The 22,020-nt window shown below is 37.0% G+C and overlaps 1 protein-coding gene across 2 annotated transcripts; it reads right to left on the bottom strand.

Annotated features, from left to right (window-relative positions):
• Window positions 1-339: 339 nt before the first annotated feature.
• On the bottom strand, window positions 340-16,775 carry LOC149797914 (ubiquitin-conjugating enzyme E2-17 kDa). 2 transcript variants are annotated; one of them, XM_089962958.1, is made up of 5 exons: window positions 16,563-16,775; window positions 13,099-13,179; window positions 9,453-9,568; window positions 7,183-7,271; window positions 340-5,168 (listed from the first exon to the last, which is right to left on the bottom strand). In XM_089962958.1, exons 1-5 carry the CDS (start codon window positions 16,604-16,606, stop codon window positions 5,025-5,027), a joined length of 474 nt encoding a protein of 157 aa, XP_089819084.1. In that variant the 5' UTR covers window positions 16,607-16,775; the 3' UTR covers window positions 340-5,024. The 2 variants fall into 2 exon arrangements, with proteins under 2 accessions (XP_089819084.1, XP_089819083.1); XM_089962957.1 differs by lacking the exon at window positions 340-5,168 and adding an exon at window positions 5,205-5,691 and having other exon boundaries at window positions 16,563-16,773.
• Between the last annotated feature and the right edge of the window lie 5,245 nt (window positions 16,776-22,020).

Raw genomic sequence — 22,020 nt, 5'->3', positions numbered from 1 at the left:
ATATTCTAAATGTGTTTTACAGAAAAGGCATCATTCACACAATAGTAGTAATAATATGGCTTTCAAAATGGATACTATGGTGCCATCATGGTGGTATGATGACCACCACTTTCATTCAGAACCAATAAAATATTGTTGTAATAGTGTTAGTGAAAACCCAATATTGAGAAGAATTTGTTCAGGAGAAATGGTTTTATATTTTCAGGTGCTACAAACAAGCTGTCCAGCTATTATGAGAGGAAAGTACGCGTCTCCTCATTTTCTCTAATGATTAGAGTTCAAGTTTGGTACCTTAACATATATTAACTGACTTACTCAGGTATAAAAAATCAGAAAAGGTAAATATCAAAAGTGTTTTATTACATGAAACAAAGTTCATTAGTAACCAAGCAAGCATGCTGTATGCTTGGGAGGGATGAAATCCCTACAAGTCCAAAAATATGTGAGACAAGTTGTATTCTCAAAACTGAAATGGAAGGATGGACAGATGGAAACAAACATTCCTATATACAACTGCCTCAAAAAAGGCATATAAAAAAGATATGTAACATCATTTTCATTTGAATGACTCTTTAATTTACATTGTAAACAACAGCTGATTTAATGGCAGACTGATCAAGAAACAAATAACAAATGAGAACTCAAGGAAATGTTGGACATAATTAAATCTATCACACACAAATATTATATAGCACTCATTGGAAGAATGTAGCACTACCCATTACTATTTACTACTGAGTAATGGTTGACAATATTGAAATGCAGCATGTTTATGTACAAAGAAAGCACATTTGTGTGAAGAAATATCTACATTAAAAATAACCTGCAACTTACATGCCAATTCAGGGGATAAAAATCTATGTTGAAAGAAACTGAAAATAGAAATATCTGTTACTGATCAAAACAACAACTGAAACAGTTACTTCTTCCACATTTACATGCGAAACTCTGGCTGGTGGCAAATTACTTCCTTAAATGTTTATATTCAAATAAGAACATATGCTGGTGAAAACAATAAAAGAGAAAACAGACTACAACTATTTATCATAGTGTTCCACTAGTCAACAAAATCTGCAACAAAATACAAAATCCTGGCCTTTGTTGTTGCTGAAAATTTGCTTCTTTAAGGTGCTTAAAATTTGCCCACATTGCTGACAATTATAGCAAGTTCATTGATTTTCAAAGATACAAATTTTCATGGTTTTGTGATAAGGTTTTTCACTGGTACTTAAATTTATGCATTTTGGATAAGAAGCCTGTTACTTCCACAGAAGAATCTCTGTTCATGGGGCCTTTAAATGTGTGGTCTATACCTACCATGAAAATTGGTATCCCATGAAAAACAATTCACAGTACACCTCTCCCTTGATAACTCGCACACAATGGAGTTTAAAAAAACATACCACACTATAAGCATGGGTGCAATTCATAGACGGACCTCTGCACAATGAACGGGGTGTTAGATATTGAGAAAATGGGCAGTTGGGGGTGGTGGTGCTCTATAAAAGTTAAATACTTTTTTATTCAAGTTGGGAATAACTATCAAAGAAACAACTTTTTGTCATGAAATTGTTGGCTTTTCAGTGTCAATTATGTTTGGGAAAAACAACTTCAAGAAGTTTCATCACACATTACAAACCTGTGTACCTGTAAAACATTGTGCATTATGTCATTGTTTTTTGCACAAAAAAACAAGTTTCCTTTTTTTGTAAAACTTGAGACATTTGTCAATGCTGTAACTTGACTTTTACAAATTGTTTTATTGGAGAAATGATGCAGTGATTTCATTGGAAGTAACAGTGAAACTTCTGTTCATCGTTAAGCAAATCTCCAAGTGCCAATTCAGGAATTTTAAGTTCACTGCAAACTTTGGAACTTGCTTCTCCATAATGAACAGTTTCTATCACATAAAGCTTTGCATTCAAAGAGTATCCCTTTCGCATGGTTGCCATGCTATCTTTGACCACATTTGATAAATTAAGGTAGTTTAATAACATTACTTACTTAATAATATTTGCAACAGTGCTCAAGTTGTCAAATGAAATGAGCTGATCTTACACATAACCATGACCACAAGTTTTTTATGTGGGTAAGATTTGCATGCCATATAACACTGTTTTATTCCGCTCCCTTTATTTGATTTGATACATAAAAATAATTTGACAATACAAAGCAATTCTGCTTTTTACTGGGTGTAACATCAAAACAAACATGGCCACAAACAAGAGATCAAAATAAAAGTTAATTAGGTTCTCACAGAATTGCTCACTTCAAATTAACAGAATGGCTGTGAAAGTAGATTGACTCTTTTCACATTTGAGTACAAGTAGGTGGATCACATTTAAAATGATTCAAATGATATTAAAACATACAACTAAAACACAAGTTTACTTGATGAAACTTGTTCACTGCTGTTTATTTCTTAAAGCATTGCCACTAGTAAACATTCATGACATTTTTACTGATTTTATCAAATAATATTATTTACAGTGAACCGAAAAAAAAAAATGGTGAAGAAAATGTAACAAAATATAGGACTACTTATTATTAAAAGTTCAGAATTTCATGATGATAGTTGTGATTGAAGGACAATTTTCAAAAGAGCAATATAGTGGGCTTTTGTTTGCCATTTCTGATCGGGATTAACTACATGTTCAACAAATGACATTTTTATAAATAAAAAAATGGGATCCTTGCCTGCTCTCACATTTTAAGTGGGCACGAGCCTTATCTGGGTTTGAGTTAATTATGAAGAGGTGTACATTTAATATTTTCTAGCTAACTGTTAGATGCAGCCCAAAAAAATATAAATTCTTGTGTTTGTTGGTAAAATGAATCATTTTACTTCTTCAGCGATTCTATTACATGGTGATTTTTTTAGTGCTAAGGGCAGTTATAGCTGACAAGAAAGCAATTTCAGAAGTGCATGTACATTAGTATATACATACAATTTCCAATACTTTCTAATTGTCTCCTGGCCAGCTTTACTAATTACAATACATAAGCTGTCCAAAGACAAATGCTGTATTAGTCTCCAACATGATGAACTAGCTGATAACATAAAACATGATTTTAGTTCTAATTAATGTTATTGACCAATAAAAACAAAGGAAAACAAAGAATGTAACTGAAGAAATTGGTTTTAAAAATCCAATAGTGTTTCCCAAAGAGCATCAAAAAGGGCTGGATGCAAATGGAAAGGGTATAATCTCTGCTGTTTAATGTAAACATTTTGCAGGTTTTGATGCTTTTCTTGCAAAATTACATAAAAATATTTCCACAATCAATGTCTGAAAGGGCAATTATACTGTAAAGTAAGAAAGAAAAAAATAATATTCAAATCTGATCTTTCAAGGGAAGAAGGGTGCTAAGGAAAATCATTAGATTGCTCATAAAAAAGACCATGTAGGTCTCTCACCTGGATGAAATCAGCAGAATGGACAAATGCAAGTGCAGCTGGACAAGAAATCTAAGTCAGATGGACACTTTCTATTGAAATTTCTTTCAGTGCTGTTGACTGCACATGTTATGAGAAGAAAAAAAAAACAGTTTCAGAGTTTTCTGACTTTTCCATCTCCATCCACATTTGACGGGACGGCAGCAACTTTTGTCCAACACTGAAATTACCATATGGAAGGGCATTTTTTGTCAAAGTTGGTCAAAGTCTGTTCAGCAGGGTTTTTGTTTGTTGGTTCTTTTACATAAAGTTGTGTAAATGTTTTTTATTTTTAGTGGTGGATCAGCCTCATTTACATAACTTTGTAAGCCCTTTTTGATTTCCAAGGAACTGGTCAAATTCTCTTTAGCTTGTAATCATCTTTTTTAACAACAGTGATGAAAGATTCGCAATTATTTGTATAAAAATAAAAACCATCTTTGCCATGAGTGGATTTTGTAAAGAAGTCATAGAAAACTTTTTTTTGTAGTAATAGCAGCCAAATTTGAGTCCATATCAGCTTTCGAGAAGTTATTAAAATGTTTTGTAATTTTTGGTGCCACAAATCTGATGGTGGACTGGCATTATATGTATAAATTTGAAAGGTCTAAAGACCACAATGCTTCCTATCAAATATCACCCAATTCTGTTCGCTGGTTTGAAAAGTTGTTTAACGGGTTTTCTATTTTTGATCATGGTAGACAGGCATATCTGATGGTGTATCGGCATCAGCTGTATAAATCTGACGTCGGAACACTTGCTCTCAAATTTGATCAAATTCTGTCAAGTAATTTTTGAGAAGCTGCATTAAGATTTTTCTATTTATAGTAACTGATTCATATTTGATGGTATATCAGCATCATTTATATAAATCTAAATGCATTCTATTAAGTTTAGTCAAATTCTTCAGTCATCTATATTTAGTAATGGATGTCATATTTAATAGCAAATCAATATCATTTGTGAAAATCGGAAAGATCTTCATTCCAGGGTGATCTCTATCATGCTCATTTAAATTTTATTTAGTGACTTTAGTGAAATAAGACATTCCAAGGTTTCTATTTATAGAATGGGTGGCAACATCTCAAGGCAACTAAAAATCATTTGGATAACCCTGAAAGGTCTTACAGCAGGACGTTTGATAAATTTCTGTTCAGTGGTTTTGATGACAGTCTATTTTTAGTAATCATGGCAGCCAAATCTGATAATGGATGGGTATCATTTGTACAAATGTTAAAGCCATTCATTCTGGGATGCTCTGTACTAAATTTGCTCAAAACGGCTCTGGTGTTTTTTTCTTTTTTGTTGAGAATTTCAAGTAACAATTGTTAATGGATGCATGATGTATAATGGTTAATATTATAAGCTCAGTCCAGTGAGCATGGTGAAGTACATGTCTATTTTGATCTATAGGAAACACTATCATCAGAAAATGAAAAATGGGACATTTTCATTGAAAAGGACTTTCTTTTACTTGGAAAGTTCATATTATATTGATTTGCTATCATGTAATAGTGGAACAATTCCAAGCAAAATGGAGCATTTACTCAAATAATTGTCATATGCTGATCAAGTATCATAAAACAACTCATGAATCTATTTCTCCATGGTAAATCCAACTTTCTTCAACTACTACTTTCACTTTCTTTTCATATTCTCTGCGATTTTCTTGATACAACTGGGCTGCTAGATTGTTAGCAGGACTGTTTGGGTTGGGTTCATCTAACAAAGACTGAAAAGAAGAAATACAAATGACATAATCCAAATGTACTGTGATGATTTAATGAAGTACATCCATGCAGGACTTAGTGGAGAATCATTTTGAAGTTACCAGACATACATATATGTACACTCGTTGCAAGTTGATCCAAAAACCTACAAAGACAAAGATGGGCCAGCCAGTAAAGGCAACATTTTACGACCACCCCCCAATTAAATACTATTTGAGATTTTGGAGAAACTAACTGCCAAGGGTAAGAAATCACCTGCTGACACGAGAAAGACATACATATTTAAGGATTAACTTACGAGTAAGTATACATATACATAAATTAACTATCCATCTTTACACCAGACTTAAAAATCAAAGGCAAATCCACAACAAATAATAATCAATCCTCTTCATCGTCATCATCATTCCAGCTTTCCTGAACTATTGCAGCTACTTTTTTCTCATATTCCCGTCGGTTTTCACGATACAACTGTGCTGCTTCATTGTTTGCTGGACTATTTGGGTTGGGATCATGTAGAAGAGACTAGAAATGGAAGAAGAAAAAAAAAACATTACTTAAAGTCTCTCTGAGTTACATTTGGATGATTCTAACAATTTTATTGCAGTGATTCAGCCCAGTTGTATCAAAACTTCACAAATATATCAATTGAAATAAATAAATGTATGAATTATCTTCCACTCCAAATTTGAAACCATTGTTTATATATATATATATATATATATATACACACACACACACATACAGTTTACTGAAATATCTGTAACATGCACCACGAAATACCAACTATATATTTAAAAAAGAAAGATAAAAACATTTACAACCCTTTCTTGCAATTTTAAGATAAAGTATCACATAGTACCATAGTTATTAGGTGGATGAAAAGCAACTAAAAGAAACTTTAATTAATGCAACATTAATTCAAGAATCAGCAAAGCAATCTTAAATATAATGCTGTCTGCATGGAAATATATAAGCAGACTATGATAATGCAACTGGAATGATTACTTAAAAAAAACAGGAGGACTGGAATGATGAGGACGGATGTTAACATAACATGCTCCAACTTCTCATAACCTTGCACTGGTGCAATACAAAATTTATGATGTAATACTAACAAGATAGTTACTGACAAAAACAAGTATGAAAATATGAATAAACATTTAATAACTGAATCATTCATGATGTATAATGTGATCCAACATGTTTAACATAAGAAGTTTCACATAACCTGACATCTTATCTGCATCTGTGTGTTGATACATATGACTTGCAAACAAATCCGACACACAACTTTCACACTGTTGATGAACAAGAATCCCAAGTGAACCAGATTTCAAATGCTGTCAACAAGAGGTTTGAGTAGCACCATTTTCATTTTTAATTCTTACTGTGAAAACCTAATGTCGATATGATCATCCATTCAGAAGGAAGAGTGACAAGATTTCAAGATTTTTGTCATGGTGGCCATATTGGATGTTAGAGCTGCATAATATTCATTTCTAACCTATGAGATGGCATAACACGTCTTTTAGTGAAAATGTCAATATGACCTACCATTCAGTATGATTTCATGATTTTCAAGATGGCCACTATGTTCATTTAGGACCAACTAAACATCATAAGTCTTTTTTGGGAAAACCCAATCCTGATATGACCATTCTCTCAGAAGTAGCAATATCAAGATTTTTATGACTGCCATACAGGATGTCTAAAAAGCACCGTTTTCATTCAGGTTCAAATAGACAAATTGAAAAGTCCTTCTGTGACAACCCTCTATCTAGATATCTATTCAAGATGAGTAGTGTTAACAAAATTTTCAAGATATTGCTGAAATATATATCCAAGAGGCACAATTTTCATTAAGGACCATGCTGATCTTGGGATGTCTGAATGACTAATTTCTGGGCTATCCTCTCAGCTATTTTGGATCAGTAGTGATAACAAACTGCAAACAGAGGGATCCCCTGTCCCTATCTGTGGTGCAAATTTACACACTTCATTAAGTCCACCTACCTGAATTGAAGTTAATATAGCGGATACGTCATATGTGGGACTCCATCTATTTTGTAATATGTCTAAACATATACTTCCATCTGCATATACTGAAAACAAATAGAAAATATCCATATGAATTGATCAAGTATGAAAATGAAATGTTTTTTTGATAGACTGTTTAAAGATAGAATAATGAATTTTGAAAACAAAAAGGATTCTCTAAATTCCAGTAAACAGCAGCAGGGATCAATACATTTTCATATGTACTACACTTTATTTGAACCACTAAACTTCAGATGCTGCTGCCATAACACTTTTCATGGCTCAGTTAAGCCTTTACATTTTAAAAGCTGCAAAACTTAAATTGTATGACCAATGTCATATTTTTAAAGAACATTCTATATTACCATTTTTCTGCATTTCTGGAACAAAAACAACAGCTCAAAGGATACTGTGAATTCACTAATATTTGATGGTATCAGTTCTCATGGATTTCAGGGTTGCTATAAAGCACAAAATTTAAGTCCCAACGAACAAATATCCATCGGTTGGAAATAACAAGACATCTTCCCATTCTGTGATGAAGCACCCATGAAACACTGTTTATACTTAATGTTAAGTCAAATCCAGCTGCAAACTGCACAGACCCACAAGTGCCATCACATAATTCACCAGCAGATCTGAATCTATGCAGTTGGTTTGGAGTAATCAGTTGAACAAACAGCACAGATTCTCATGTACCATCACATTATGTGACTGCAGATCTGGGTTTATTTTGTTTGCAGTTGAACTCGACTTATATGCAAGTACATATGGTGTGTCTGTGTGTGTGATTTGGATTTTTAACATAGTTTTAACAATGTTTCAGTCATATTGCTACAATGTCTGCAGTGTGACAGTTTATAGTGATGTCTAGCACTGGGGCATCATGCTGCAGACATGTAGTATGATGTCCCACCCATTAACATTATCCTGTGACCAGGCCGACCAGTCCTAAAACTAAGCTCTTAATGCTGAGCGCCAAGCAAGGCAGTTGTTAGTAACATTTTTGTAAGTCTTGGGTATGACTCGGGCAGAGATCAAAGCCATGACCTCCTGCATCTGAGGCGGATGCTCTAACCACTAGGCCACCGAAGCGGTCCCAAGTACATATGGTAGTCACATTCTGCAAAATGGAATATTGATACAGAAGAAAATAAAGAATTTATATCCTTATTAAGGTGGTCTCCTTTTCAATGCTTTACTGAACTCAAGAGATGGTTGTTTTTCCATGTACTGTAACATGGACGGAGAAGCAAGATAAGGTTCAAGAAACCCTCCCCCCACCCCCGGGGCCTGACAGACTTCACTTTCTTGTAAAGAATAGTTTTGCACACAATGCTTTCTCAGTTCTCACAGAGTCACACCCAACAATCACAAGAGTGGATGCAGTCTCAACAAAGTGGGCATAGTTTAGTGTTTATTACCCCTGCAAGCATACGTGAAAGAGTTTGTGTGCATGTGTGTTGACTTTCAGGAGCAATTTAATCAATCTGGATCAATATGGTCTATAAAGTGGATCAATATGACCTGTAAAATGGTCGCAAGCTCATACCAATCAGATGCATGATCTCATTAATGTGTGTGGATCATGATCATTACTGAACTTGTCTGAGATCTTGATAACATAACATTATATTCCAAGTTAATTCAAAATCTGATGAAAATATGGCCTCTAGGGAGAGGTAACAAGGTCAATCAATCTAATGCAAAATTACCATTAGTATGCATTAATGAATTCACCCGAGACTTTGATGCAGGCCCACGTCAAATTTGATTGAAATCAGATAGATGGATTTGAGAGTGGTGGACAGGAAACATATGTCAGATAGATGGATTTGAGAGTGGTGGACAGGAAACATATGTCACAATAGATGCAGGGCCATAATACAAGCCCACATAAAAGCTATTAAAAAAATCACCAAGTTAGATTGAGTACAGTTTTACTAGGATCAAATACATTTCAAAACCCATCTTTTTTTTTTAAAGCTAACTGATCATAAAGCAAACCTGATGCAAATATTTTTTATCAGTGATGTAAAACTAGATACTAAATACAGTTGTGTTTTAAGTGTTGGTAAAAAATACTTAATTCCACATAAAAATACTGTTGGGTTCTTACAACAATGAAACTAGATGCAATTATGATCTTCAAATAAAACAAAACTTCCAAAGTCATCTACATTTACAAAAATCTGTTAAGAACTAACTAAAATAACACAGTCAACTTCTTGACTATGAAAACTTACCATTAGGATGGAACATTTTTGAAACGAATCTAACTGTTGGAGGTTTGTTTGGATATTCTTCTGTAAATTCTATTGTTAGTTTGAACGTGCCATCTTCAAATGGGGTGTCATGAGGTCTGAAAAAAAACCAAATTGAATACATAAAAATAAAGAAAATCAACAGATAATATCCAGGACTTTCAGTTTTAACAAACAAAGGTCCACGCTGGAAAATAACTACAATGAAGTATAATTTACTCATCAGATAATCTAACTAATCTGGTTGCCAAATAAAATCGTCTAACTTTCCAATCAGAAATTTCTTCATGCATTTCCAGTAAAAATGATAACAGTAAATCAAAATTTGTTGCCAAATGTGCAATCAAATTATTAATTTCTATTGTTGATGCACAATGTCAAAGATGTTTGATTTAATAAACACCAATTATTATTCTTAATGATTTAATAAACACCAAAAAATGTAAATCCTTCATTTTTCTGAACGTACTTGGAGAATATATATATATATATATATATATATATATATATATATATATATATATATATATATATATATATATATGTCTTTTTCTCCAGGATGTCAAGAATTATATTACTGGATGGCTGACCGACTTTCTTTCTTGTTAAATATATGCACTGTGCAGCACATGCAAAATAAATTTGCAGTGTTGAGACTGTTTCAAACTGCACCTTATCTGACCTATCAAATTCCCATCAAAATATTTTGTATTGAGAGGGGGGTCAAATAATTCAGTTGTGCATGGAAGAGTGGGGCACAGAAGTTCTTATTACACTACTGTGAGTAGCAACAAGATTTTCAAGATGGTCACTATGGTAGCCATATTTGTGATCGGATCAGCATCAGCAAAATATTAATTTAGAACCAATCTGACACCATACGAAGTCTTTTTAATGAAACTTGTGTTCAGAAAATAGTAATAAAAAGATTTTCCTGATGGCTGCTATGGTATACTAGATATTATCAATCTTGACTGTTTCATATATTTATGTAGTAAAGTTGTAGGTCAAAGATTGTATACCAGACTTTTGTTCTGTGGGCTTTCTGCTTTGAAGAACAACTGTGATATATGTGCACATTTAATGACCAGACTACTAGCTATCACACAGTGGTAAATCAAACTGAAAATATGTTTGTCATCTTCATACATTGTATTCTTAATTTATTTTCACTTGTTAAAACATGCTTTACAACTACATATAAAGTGGGTCAGGTCCACTGTTTAATTTGTTGCCCCAAGTGTTGCATGCCTGGACTGTCAGGACAACAGCCCTTGTTTTTTTTTTGCTACTTGCTTGACTAGACCAATGTCCCAATAACAGTTTATACAAGCAAGTCTTGATTTGAAGTATCACTGTATTTCATCCAAATGGGACAGCACAGATCCTCAGTGGTGATTTCCATGATTTAGCATGTAAGCTCAATACCATAGCCTTCGGCAACTTGACAAGGAGCTCCTTCTGCTTTCATTTCCAGACCTTGGTGCCCATTCTCAATGCCTCTCTACTTTGGCTCTTTATATGCTCCATCAAGGTGACAGTAAGGATAAATATCTCAACAGCAGCCTCATCCCCGGTTAGGGGTGACGATCTGGCTCTTCACAGCAGCATTCACATTGTCTAACACTGAATGAAACTGCAGCAGGTTCTGGTAAGTGTGTGTCCTACAAAGGAGATCTTCCTTGTGATTACTTACAAGCTGACGCAAGTCCTCTGGGTTGGATGGATAGCACCAACATAGTGGTGAGAGCATACATGTGCAGTGTACCTCTTTCCTGAAACTTGGTCTTCATTGCTCCATGTTGGGCCTTGTACCACACATACAGCTTCTCAATTTCATCACTGCTAATTTCATCTGAGCAATAGTAACCTATTTCTCAAAGTACTGTTCTGCACTGCTACCAGCCACTAGTACAGCTAGGCATGCTCACATCTATTCAATCTTTCGTGCACCGAATATGGCATTCCACTGACAACTGTCCTGACACTCATACCAACTAACTTCTCTGCAGTGTTCCAAAATTTCATGCCACAAGACTCAGAAATTACTTGGTTTCATCCACTGCCATTCTTATGGCATGGATTTGTGCAGTTATATACTTAAACATGGTGCATAGTCCAATATACACATACATCCCAAGGCCCACAATGGCCAAAAGAACGATAAACAGGAAGGTTTTTAGTTCCTCCCACATGCTCACTGAAGTTCGTTTTGCTATCAGAGCTTTTATGGCCATTTGGCTGATCAGTCTTTAGCACGAGTTTGGCATGCTGGACTAAGATAGCACCTGCCACAAAGACAGCCGATCTGTCCATGTTGGGATGTTATTTTTGTGCAGATGGGTCTTCAAAGTTGTCATCGTTCCTGCAGTAGAAAAGATCACCCATCTGTCTGGCTCTCACTACTCAAGAATTAAAATGTACTATTGCATGAGCACATAAAAATTTTACTCTGCATGATGGCCCACGATTACTAGCATTTAAGCATGGTTTTCTTTTCTGTCAGGGCTGTCTTTGTTCAGCAATCATCAGTAACGTATAGGGTCATCTTATCTGCTAAACAGTTGTAGAAGACCAGCAGCAAGTGGTGAAGCCTCTACTGTGAAAAGGTACAAATCCAGCCCTGTGTTTGGTGTGGCTTGTTCCAGTGAATAGTTGGGCAAAGGACAACAATATACTGATATGAGCCAGGCCTTCAACGAGGTTATGTATTAATAGTTTTTCTTCGTCTGGATAAATTTGCAGAGTGGGGATACTTTGGAAGCATTTGTGTACAGCACACTGGTGAATCTGCCAATTCCAATTAAGAGCTATACAGCCATAATGGTGTAGAGATATAAATATAAATAGGCCCATAGCCTCTTACAGTTTTGTTATCTGGATGGTTACCCCTCACTGGCATTATTGCCTCCTCTCATGGAGACAGTCTCATCACTGTGGAAGCACATGTCAAGCCATAAGGTGTACTTGTCTGAGGTACTTTCCAACTATAATGCCAGCCTGATGCATGTTCTTTGTCACCATTGCAATCGGCGGGCTGAGGGGGTCGGGTGTGGTAGAAGCTTGCCATTGGTGGGAGCTGAGACAAAGGCTGTACAGCTCACTTGGAGGGCCCTCAGTGTTCACTTTGACCTTTTGTACCTTCAGACTGTAGAACTTTTCAGTGTTCTAGGCACACGCACCAGTGGCGTTTTCAGTGTTTGATGCCATTCATGCTCTGTGTGGGACATTTAGACTGATGTTTCACAAGGTCTGGCTCTTTTTGAGGATGAACATGTGGTCATGCAGGCCGGCCAGCTTCCCATGGTATTAACTTTTTTATTCTCCCAACACATATGGGGAAGATTCTATTCTTCTGTGCAACATGTATCTTCATACCCAGTACTGCTTAACTGTCTCTGTGAGATTATGTACTGTATATATTCACTTTTAAGTCAAGTCAAACTGCAAACTTCACTAACCAAGATATGCCATCACATCAGTATTTCTCAAGTCCACACTCATTTGAACATTTAGACATCTATGACAGTATTAAAAATCAGTTTATCATAACGTCATAATCAATAAATGTCCATCCTATAAAATTGGATATATTTTTTTTTAAATTTTAAGGAAAATAATTTCTTACCCAAATATAACTGCATTCCAAAGCATTATGTTATTGTCTGTAGGTGCACCACTCACTCCGGCTGGGGGATCTTCCTGCAACCTGAATTCATAACAAGAGTCGCTTTAAGGGACTGACACTCTATTGGCCAAAAAGAATTTCTAGGAATTTAAGTCCATATTTTTTTATTTTTAACAGCTGAATGTTGAAATGATCTCTGATAAATGTGAGCAATAACAATATTTGCAAAATTATCCACTGTGGCAGCCATAATGGATGTAAGATCAACACCAGTTTCATTTAGGATCAAGTAGAGAGAATTAGACTATGGGCAAAACTGGCTGAATTTGGTGCACAAATCAATTTTGGGAATCTTTTTGGTTTTTTTTTGAGAAGGGGAAAGCTAGGGCCGGTAACGAAAAAAGAGATGGTTGGCCAACCAGAAACACATGGGGGGGTGGGGTGTCAAAGTACAATAAAGAAAAACTTCCATTGCAGGATCATCTTTTTGAAATGCTTCTGAATAGGTTCATTTCTTTTTTCTGTATTAACTATTATGCACAGTATGCAACAGGAAAGCAAACAGAAAAAAGTAAAACAATAACAGGATGTTCAAGTTTACTTAATGATTATCCATTCCCTACCCCCACCCTTGAAAAAAAAAAGAAGAAATAATTTAAAAATTCTCAAAATTTATTTAATTGTGCTTTTTTAGCCCACACTTGAAGCACTTACCACATTATCTATACTAATCATTATAATATAATGTTTAACTTTTTAAAAACAATTCCCCAAATTTATCTGTGCATCTAACTGAGCTGCTTTAGCCCAGTACTTGAAGCGCTTACTACATTATGTAGACTAACCATTATAATTACAGTATGACCCTGCTATAACACGGTAGTTGGGAGCCATAGAAACTGACCATGTTAAAGACCAAACAGTGTTATAAGCAACTAGGTCAGTTAACTGAAGAAAATGATGCATGTACCCCAAAAAATATGTGGGGGTGGGGAGGTAATAAATGCGGGCACAAAAGTTAATGCTTCACTGGTACAGTTACCATCTTAAATCGATGCATATTAAATGGGAAATACACCTGTAGACAAAACAGAGAAGGCATATATATTTTACTTTATTTAGAGAACCATGGATTGGTACATATATGTGTATACTGTTTATATATATATATATATATATATATACACACACACACACACACACACACACACACACAACCATAATCTTAAAACCAGTGCAATATGAAACACATTTTGCAAAATGTGTTCCACAGGTGAACTGTAAGAAGCATAAATTAATTTTGATACAAAGCAGTTCCACAGAATGGGAGGCAAACGTTTCGCTGCTGTTAACAACAAAAGGTTGAATTATATCTTTGTAAGTTTCAAAGCAAGACCAATTTTCCATTTTAAAATACTAAATACTAATTTATTTTAAGCTCTCTCTCCTCATTAACAAATAACCTTTACTTGAGAGATTTGACTGATGCAGGAATATCTCAAACAGCTGGCAACTAAAATAATGACACCTCTCTACAAAGTAAAGTCATAATGTTTTAGTCAGACTTTACTTATTCTGATGTCTTTTCTCTATTAAATTCAAATTAGCACACAAAATGGACCTGTTTTCAAGTTTCGTTGGCCTACATTTCAGTTGGCAGGTTGTTTGTTGTTGTTGTTGTAGGGTTTAACGCCATTTTTCAGCACACGATAGGCTATACATGGCGGCCAGTATTAATGGTGGAGGAAGAACCCGGGAAAAAATCCCAGAAAGAACCACCGACCCATGAGAAGCTACTGGCAATCTAACTCACATAACCATGCTGGCCAAATCCGAGACTCGAACCCACGCAGACAGAGGTGAGATGGCAGTGATCCATAACAGAGAGTGCTTTAGACCACTCTGGCACTCGTGAGATATTCCTGAAATTTAAACTACTCATTCCGATGTCAAACAACATCATAATACGATATACAAGCCCATTTTTTGGGTAGTAAGACATAGCACTAAAACAAAATTAATATGTGCTATATCTTACATTGTAGAACTAGTATGAGTACAGGGGTTCATTACAAAGCAAATTAGGAATTAACCTGTAGCAATAACCTGTAACAATATAACAAGGGAAGACAAGAGTCTGCACCCCTCCATAGTTCATACTCTGCTAGTTTATCCTAATTCTGTCTCTCAATTTCCAATTTATTCCCACTGTAATCAAAAATAGTTAAAAGAACTTGACACACTTCATTCAATTCTTGTCCAGAAGTCAAAATCAGCAAACAGGTTAGTTTCCTAATTTTCTTTGCAACGAACCCCTGTGAGTACGAGGCCACTTAGTCCTACAATGTAAGACATAGCACACGTTTTTCTTTCAGTGCTATGTCTTACTATCCAAATAGTCCTACAATGTAAGACAGCACATGTTGGTTTTGTTAAAGTGCTGTCTTACTATCCAAATAACGGCCTTGAATAGCGTGTTCTGATGTCATTGACATCGAAACGAGTAGTCCAAGTTTCAGGAATATCTCACACATTTGGCAACTTATCTCGACACTAGCAAATGGATGCATTTTCGTGCTCAGTTGACATATATTTTAATTCGTTGCAGTGCGTCGGTAGTCGAGGTATGCCGAAGTATGTTAAGTAGGTTCATGTGGGGGGTATGTTTCCTGAACAAAATGAAATGTTGCTTACAGTACCAATAGCATATGTTTATTCATTTCGTTAAAGAATATTTCAACTTAACCCAATTTCGGCATTCCTGGCTTTCATCGCTTTCCAGCCAGCTAAAATGTAGGCCAATGAAACTTTAAAACTGGTCCATTTCTTTTGTGAGAATATGATATTATTAGAAAAAAGAATTCAGGGTAAGTAAAATCTGACAAAAACATTGTAACTTTACTTTGTTTTTGATATTCCTGCAAATTTTACTTTCGTTACACTTAGTCCACACCAAAACAAGCTACACAGCGCTGTTAGTTAGGTAGTAAGACCCGTCACCTCTCAGAACAAAAATATCGGGTGATAGGTCTTAGGAATGGATGTGTATAGAATGCGTGGTGTTTCAAAGTCACTGATGTCTCTTTTTCTACTATCAGGGGTAAGGTCCTGTGTAAGTGCAAGTCACGTTATTAATTTGAGAAATTGTATTCACTCAGTACGTTTTTTTTTTTCCTCTTTACGTTATTGATTAAGCTTGTATCAGACACCTGTGCTCTAATTTTTCAACTTCCTCGAACTGAATTAACATAAAACAATAAAATGATGCTAAACGGGAAGATATGGTAAATATGATCATAAACAGTCTTTAAATGCGGATAAGCCAACATTCTGAACACACCTGATACATATAGGAAAGTGAGAACGATCGTATATTATAATCATGCGTGTCCTCTTATTTACGACGTTCTTTGACTTGGGCGGCCATTTTTGTGACATTGGTAAATGAAAACAACTGACTTTACCTTTTAAAATCTCTCATAAGACGTCTTCTAGCTGGAGTTGACATACTTTTCTAACAGAACTATATCTGCAAAAAAAAAAAAAAAGAAATATCCTGCCGCAGTTTGGGCTCAAAGAATTTTTACTACAAACAATAGTTCACACCTAGTCAGAATTATTTTCTGTTTGTTACAAGATTACACTATGACGTCCACATACGGGCGCTTTTCATTGATTCATCACTTGAATTACTTTGGTACTCATCGTTTGTAAGCTAATGGAGTCACGTGATGGCAATATGATTTGAGAATAGGCGTAAAAATAGCACAAACGTAATTTCCCAGCATATTAAAAAAACAAGTTATTTTGCTTACACACGAAAAACATGTAAACAGCATCCATTATATTGTGTTGTTTGTTTTTATTTTGAGATATCTTCCTTAATCAACCTTAAATGGGGGTGGGGGGGTGTCAAGTTTCTGGGTTATGTATCCATCCATACTCCTCATACACGAGACTAAACAATATTTTCCTGGATCGCTACTGCATGATGCCTAAGTTTTGTTTTAAATCATCTGAGAGCAACGTATAAAAACCTCGTTTTCCTTAGCTGCTTAAACAATCCGTATTATTATTATTATTATTATTATTATTATTATTACAATGCAAAGTGTTATTGATTGTATTAGAAATGCATATCAAAGTGCCTTTCGATGACTTCGTTTAAGAAAAGTCACTGCAGGTCGCACGATTCTGGGGTTGCCATTGGTTTCGGCTCTTGTCAAATTTAGTCCTGAGGGGTTTCGGCCCTTTTCTTATTTTGCCCGACTTCCCAATTTGATGCTATTTTAATATACTCAGATATTATGGTTAATTACGTTTATTTTGGATTTTTGCAATGGAACATAATAAAAAAGCAATAATTACAGTATGTTTAATTTACTTGCTACGAGCGTATTGCTGAAATGGACCACCACCTTTATCCTTATCTTCAGGTTTCTTGAAGTATTCGTCACGCTGTTCCTGTTTTAAAGTAAATGCAATACAAATCAGTTTTCTATTCTGGCAATATGTTCCTATGTATCGACGGTTCGAAAAATGGGGTCAAAGTTGGACCTGCCATTGCAACACGATGTGGCACCATCTCGAGCCGGCTAATTATTGAACCAAGTCTCTGTTTTTACTGCAGAACTGAAGCCGTCATAAAAGCTTTTAAAAAGAATGAAACCTCTCAAAATATAAAATTTAAACAAATCTTTGGATTCCCTTTCCACAATGAAAGCCTTTCGAAATGCCAAATATGGCAGATTTGACATAAACACGATGTGCTCTCACAATGTGGGGAAAGTATTATGTATTTATGGCTGATTAGTACATGAAGCGGCCAAGTCTGTTTTACAATAACCTATTTTCGAATGGAAGATTCCATATCTTGTACCGACTTTAACATTGTATAATCGTCACGTTTGTCATACTTGGCAAAATATGTGGGATGAAACTCAACGAACATACTTCAGAACACCAAATTCACAACTGGACTGTGACATCCCTCGAACAAAATCGTAGAGTTGCGTTGTCACTGTGCCTATCGTGCATCAGACACGTATATCTGACTCATGCATATCAGTAGTATGGTGTGGAAGGATAGCAGTAAAATAAAATTCCACTAACACGGTTATGTGAATTTAACATTATGCAACTTTTAACATTATATTTTTCTATAACCGCCAGAGTGACATTTTTACAGAACAATATATGGCGGTGTCAGTTTGCTCAGCCAGTTCGTAAGTCGTGTATAAACTAATGTATTATTACAAGCCGTGGCTGCTGTCTAAACATTGCAGGCTAGAGTTAATCTCGTACGAAAGGTTCCTGTGACCAGAGAGAACATCCGGCATCTAGAATCGGCAAAGGTGTTAGACAGTACAACTTCCCACCTAGGTGTTACAGCTTTGTCCTAAGATTATAGGAACCGTGAGGAACAGTCATGTTTTAAATCTGTCCCCACGTGGACAGACAGCGAGAAGGACATTGTTGCTAAGTTTGATTAGATCGAATCAAAGCGACATCCAATCGGAATTGAGACGGAGGGTGGGCCCTTGTTGTTTCGAGGGAAAGACTTTAAGGATGGAAAATACATTCACGTCTATCATCACGATGACCATTTCGATACCATTACCACTATCACTGGATTCCTGGGATACAGTTATTACTGTGAGAAATGTGACTATGGCTATAACAATCGAGAGCAACACAAGCATTGTGGATCGAAATGCTCAGGATGTTTGGCCTCTCCACCCTGTCAGGGCGAAGGACAAGAACCAGTGCATTGTTTGACTTGTCTGCGCACGTTTGTCAGCCCTGCCTGTTACCAACAACATCTGAGGACGCAAGGTTCACAGAAGAAATGTGCTTGTCAACTGCTGAGATTGTGCCCTACGTGTGGACAAGGCATACGTACCAATAGTACCAAGGCACACGTATGTTCAGGAAAGAAAAAATGTCACATTTGTCATCACATCGTGGACTTGGAACACCAATGCTACGTGCAAAAATACCAACCCCAACCAGAGAAAGAGGATGGACACAAGAAGAAAGGCAATTTCATCTTTTTCGATTTTGAATGCATGCAGGAGACTGGTATTCACATTCCTAATTTCTGCGTGGCTTATCGAGCGTGCGAAAAGTGCATTCAAGAACCTATCGTGAGTCATTGCCCTTACTGCATTAAGATTCCTGGAGGGCGTGAAAAAATCTTTCGGGGACCGAACACGCTAGCCGATTTCGCACAATGGGTCTTAGACCCCATCGACAAGACATGGAGCCAAGAGGACATCGAACGTTACGGAGATTGTCATCGTCATACCACGGTGATGGCTCACAATTTCTCCGGATACGATGGACAGTTTCTTCTCAGATGCTATACGGAACAAGGCACCGAGCCTCCTAAAGTCACTTTGAACGGAGCCAAAATCATTTTCATGCAAGTGGGACAAGTACAGTTTAAAGATTCGATGAGTTACTTGGCCATGCCTTTGAGCCGAATGCCTAGAACGTTTGGAATGACAGAAATGGCTAAAGGGTACTTTCCACACTTTTTCAATAAGGAAGCCAATCAGCATGCCGTTCTACCCCATTTGCCTGAGGTTCACTATTACGACCCCGACAACATTCGTACCGAACAACGACAAGCTTTCTACGCTTGGTACCAGGCTCACGCCTCGGACCCTTTCGACTTTCAGGAAGAAATGCTAAAGTATTGTCGTTCCGACGTGGACATTTTACGGCGATACTGTGGAAAATTTCGAGAACTGTTCATGGAACACGGAGGGATCGATCCTTTGAAAGAAGCTTGCACCATTGCCAAAGCGTGTTCCTTAGTGTACCGACAACGATTCATGCTTGAAAACACCGTGGCTGTCATCAGTCCTCAAACGACCAACTATGTCAAACGTCAATACTCGGTCAAAGCCCTACGCTGGTTACATTACTTGTGCGACAAGGAAGACAAGTGGATTCAGCACGGCCGCAACGGAGGGGGCGAAAAGACCATCGGAACGCATTCGGTCGATGGCTGGGACTTAGAAAACCCCAAGATCGTGTACGAGTTTAACGGTTGCTTATTTCACGGATGTCCCGTCTGTTACCCTGACCGCGGCACTAAAAATCAGTTTTTACAACGAACCATGGAAGACTTGTACCAGGCCACTTGTCAGCGACGCCTAAAGTTAGAACAGGAAGGATACCAAGTGGTGGAAATGTGGGAACACGAATACGATCACCGTTTGAAAACCGATCCCGAGTTTAAACGCCTCGTCGAAAGTTACCAGTTCATGGACCCCCTGAACCCGAGGGATAGTTTGTATGGAGGAAGGACCAATGCCACCTGTTTGCTGTACCAAGCCGACGAAGAGAAAGGAGAAGAAATCAAATACTTGGACGTGTGTTCGCTGTATCCCTACGTGTGTAAATATTGTCGCTTTCCTGTAGGGCACCCGCAATTGTTCACGGAACACATCGACCTGAAAAACATTCGACAATACGAAGGCTTGATCAAGTGCAAAGTTTTGCCTCCCACGGACTTGTACCATCCCGTGTTACCTCACCATTGTCAAGGCAAACTGATGTTTCCTTTGTGCCGTACTTGTGCCGAAACGTGCAACCAAGATCAACCTTGTCATCACACCCAGGAAGAACGGGCCTTGACGGGGACGTGGGTCAGCGTAGCATTGTTCAAAGCTCTGGACATGGAATACCAACTGTTAGAAGTGTACGAAATTTGCCACTTTCCCAAGACAAAACAATACCACAAGGGTGACCCCACGCAGAAAGACATTTTCGCAGACTACGTTGATGCCTTTTTGAAACTTAAGCAAGAAGCCAGTGGCTATCCGTCCTGGTGTCACACTCCCGAAGACCAAATAAAATTCAAAGAGAAATACCGGGAACAAGAAGGCATCACTTTAGACCACATCGAGAAAAACGAAGGCAGGCGATCGTTTGCCAAAGTGATGTTAAATTGCTTGTGGGGTAAAATGGCACAACGACCGTTTTTACCCAAGACGGAATATTTGACCGAATCTTCCCGCTATTTCCAGATGATTCACGACAAAATCAAATTCATAAAACACGTGGACGTCGTTCGCGAGAATTTGATCTTGGTCAATTACGAAGAAGATCTGGACTTTGTACAAGACGACCCCTTTGGAAATGTCATCATTGCGGCTTACGTGACAGCTCATGCTCGCTTAAAATTGTACGAAGTTTTAGAACTGTTAGGGGAACGTGTTCTGTACTTTGACACGGACAGTTGCATTTACATCCATCACCCGAGTCAATATCACCCTGACATCGAAGGAGACCGTTTAGGAGCCTGGACAGACGAGCATCCCGACGACAAGATTCTAAGTTTCGTCAGTGGCGGTCCAAAAAATTACGGCTACGAATACCGGGACAAACAAGGAGAAGTGCACACGAAGTGTAAAGTGAAAGGATTGACTCTGAATTATCGTACCAGTCGTGTGGTCAACTTTGGGGTATTGAAAGAAGCCTTGCAGTCTAGAGAAGATGAACACTTTAAAGTGATCACCTATCAACCCAACAAGATTGTACGTTTACCCACTCACCACATCGTCAGTCGACCCTTGGAAAAAGTCTATCAAATCGTGTACCAGAAGCGAGTGCGACTTCCCAATCATTTCACCTTACCTTATGGACACGTCGGTATTGGTCTGTATATAAAAAGGAACCCTAGGCAAGATCGATAGTTCATTGTGACTACCAAGACCAAGCGAACAAGATGAATACTTTCAGAGAAACACAAAACAAGTTCAGACAGGCACAATTCAAGTTTGGGGCTTCTGAAGTGGAATGCGATTGTGAGCCTTGCGATGGGAACGATGCTGTACGCTGTGACCTTAGCGGTGCCGTAAAGCATTATGGGAACTTTGTTCTCACTACCCCTATCATGGAAAGTGATGC

This window comes from Sinohyriopsis cumingii, chromosome 6, assembly GCF_028554795.1.
Source record: "Sinohyriopsis cumingii isolate HCF-2022 chromosome 6, ASM2855479v2, whole genome shotgun sequence".
In the NCBI taxonomy this organism is placed as follows: domain Eukaryota; kingdom Metazoa; phylum Mollusca; class Bivalvia; order Unionida; family Unionidae; genus Sinohyriopsis; species Sinohyriopsis cumingii.
Note: the sequence above shows the minus strand (reverse complement) of the source record. Positions and strands in the feature narration are given on the sequence as shown.

Bases quoted from the DNA above. Each gene is read 5' to 3' on its own strand.
- LOC149797914 (XM_089962958.1), bottom strand. From the start codon at position 16,606: ATGTCAACTCCAGCTAGAAGACGTCTTATGAGAGATTTTAAAAG. The intron at 13,180-16,562 runs GTAAAGTCAGTT...TTATGAATTCAG, and splicing joins CTTATGAGAGATTTTAAAAG to GTTGCAGGAAGATCCCCCAG. The intron at 9,569-13,098 runs GTAAGAAATTAT...GTTTTTTTTCAG, and splicing joins TGGAATGCAGTTATATTTGG to ACCTCATGACACCCCATTTG.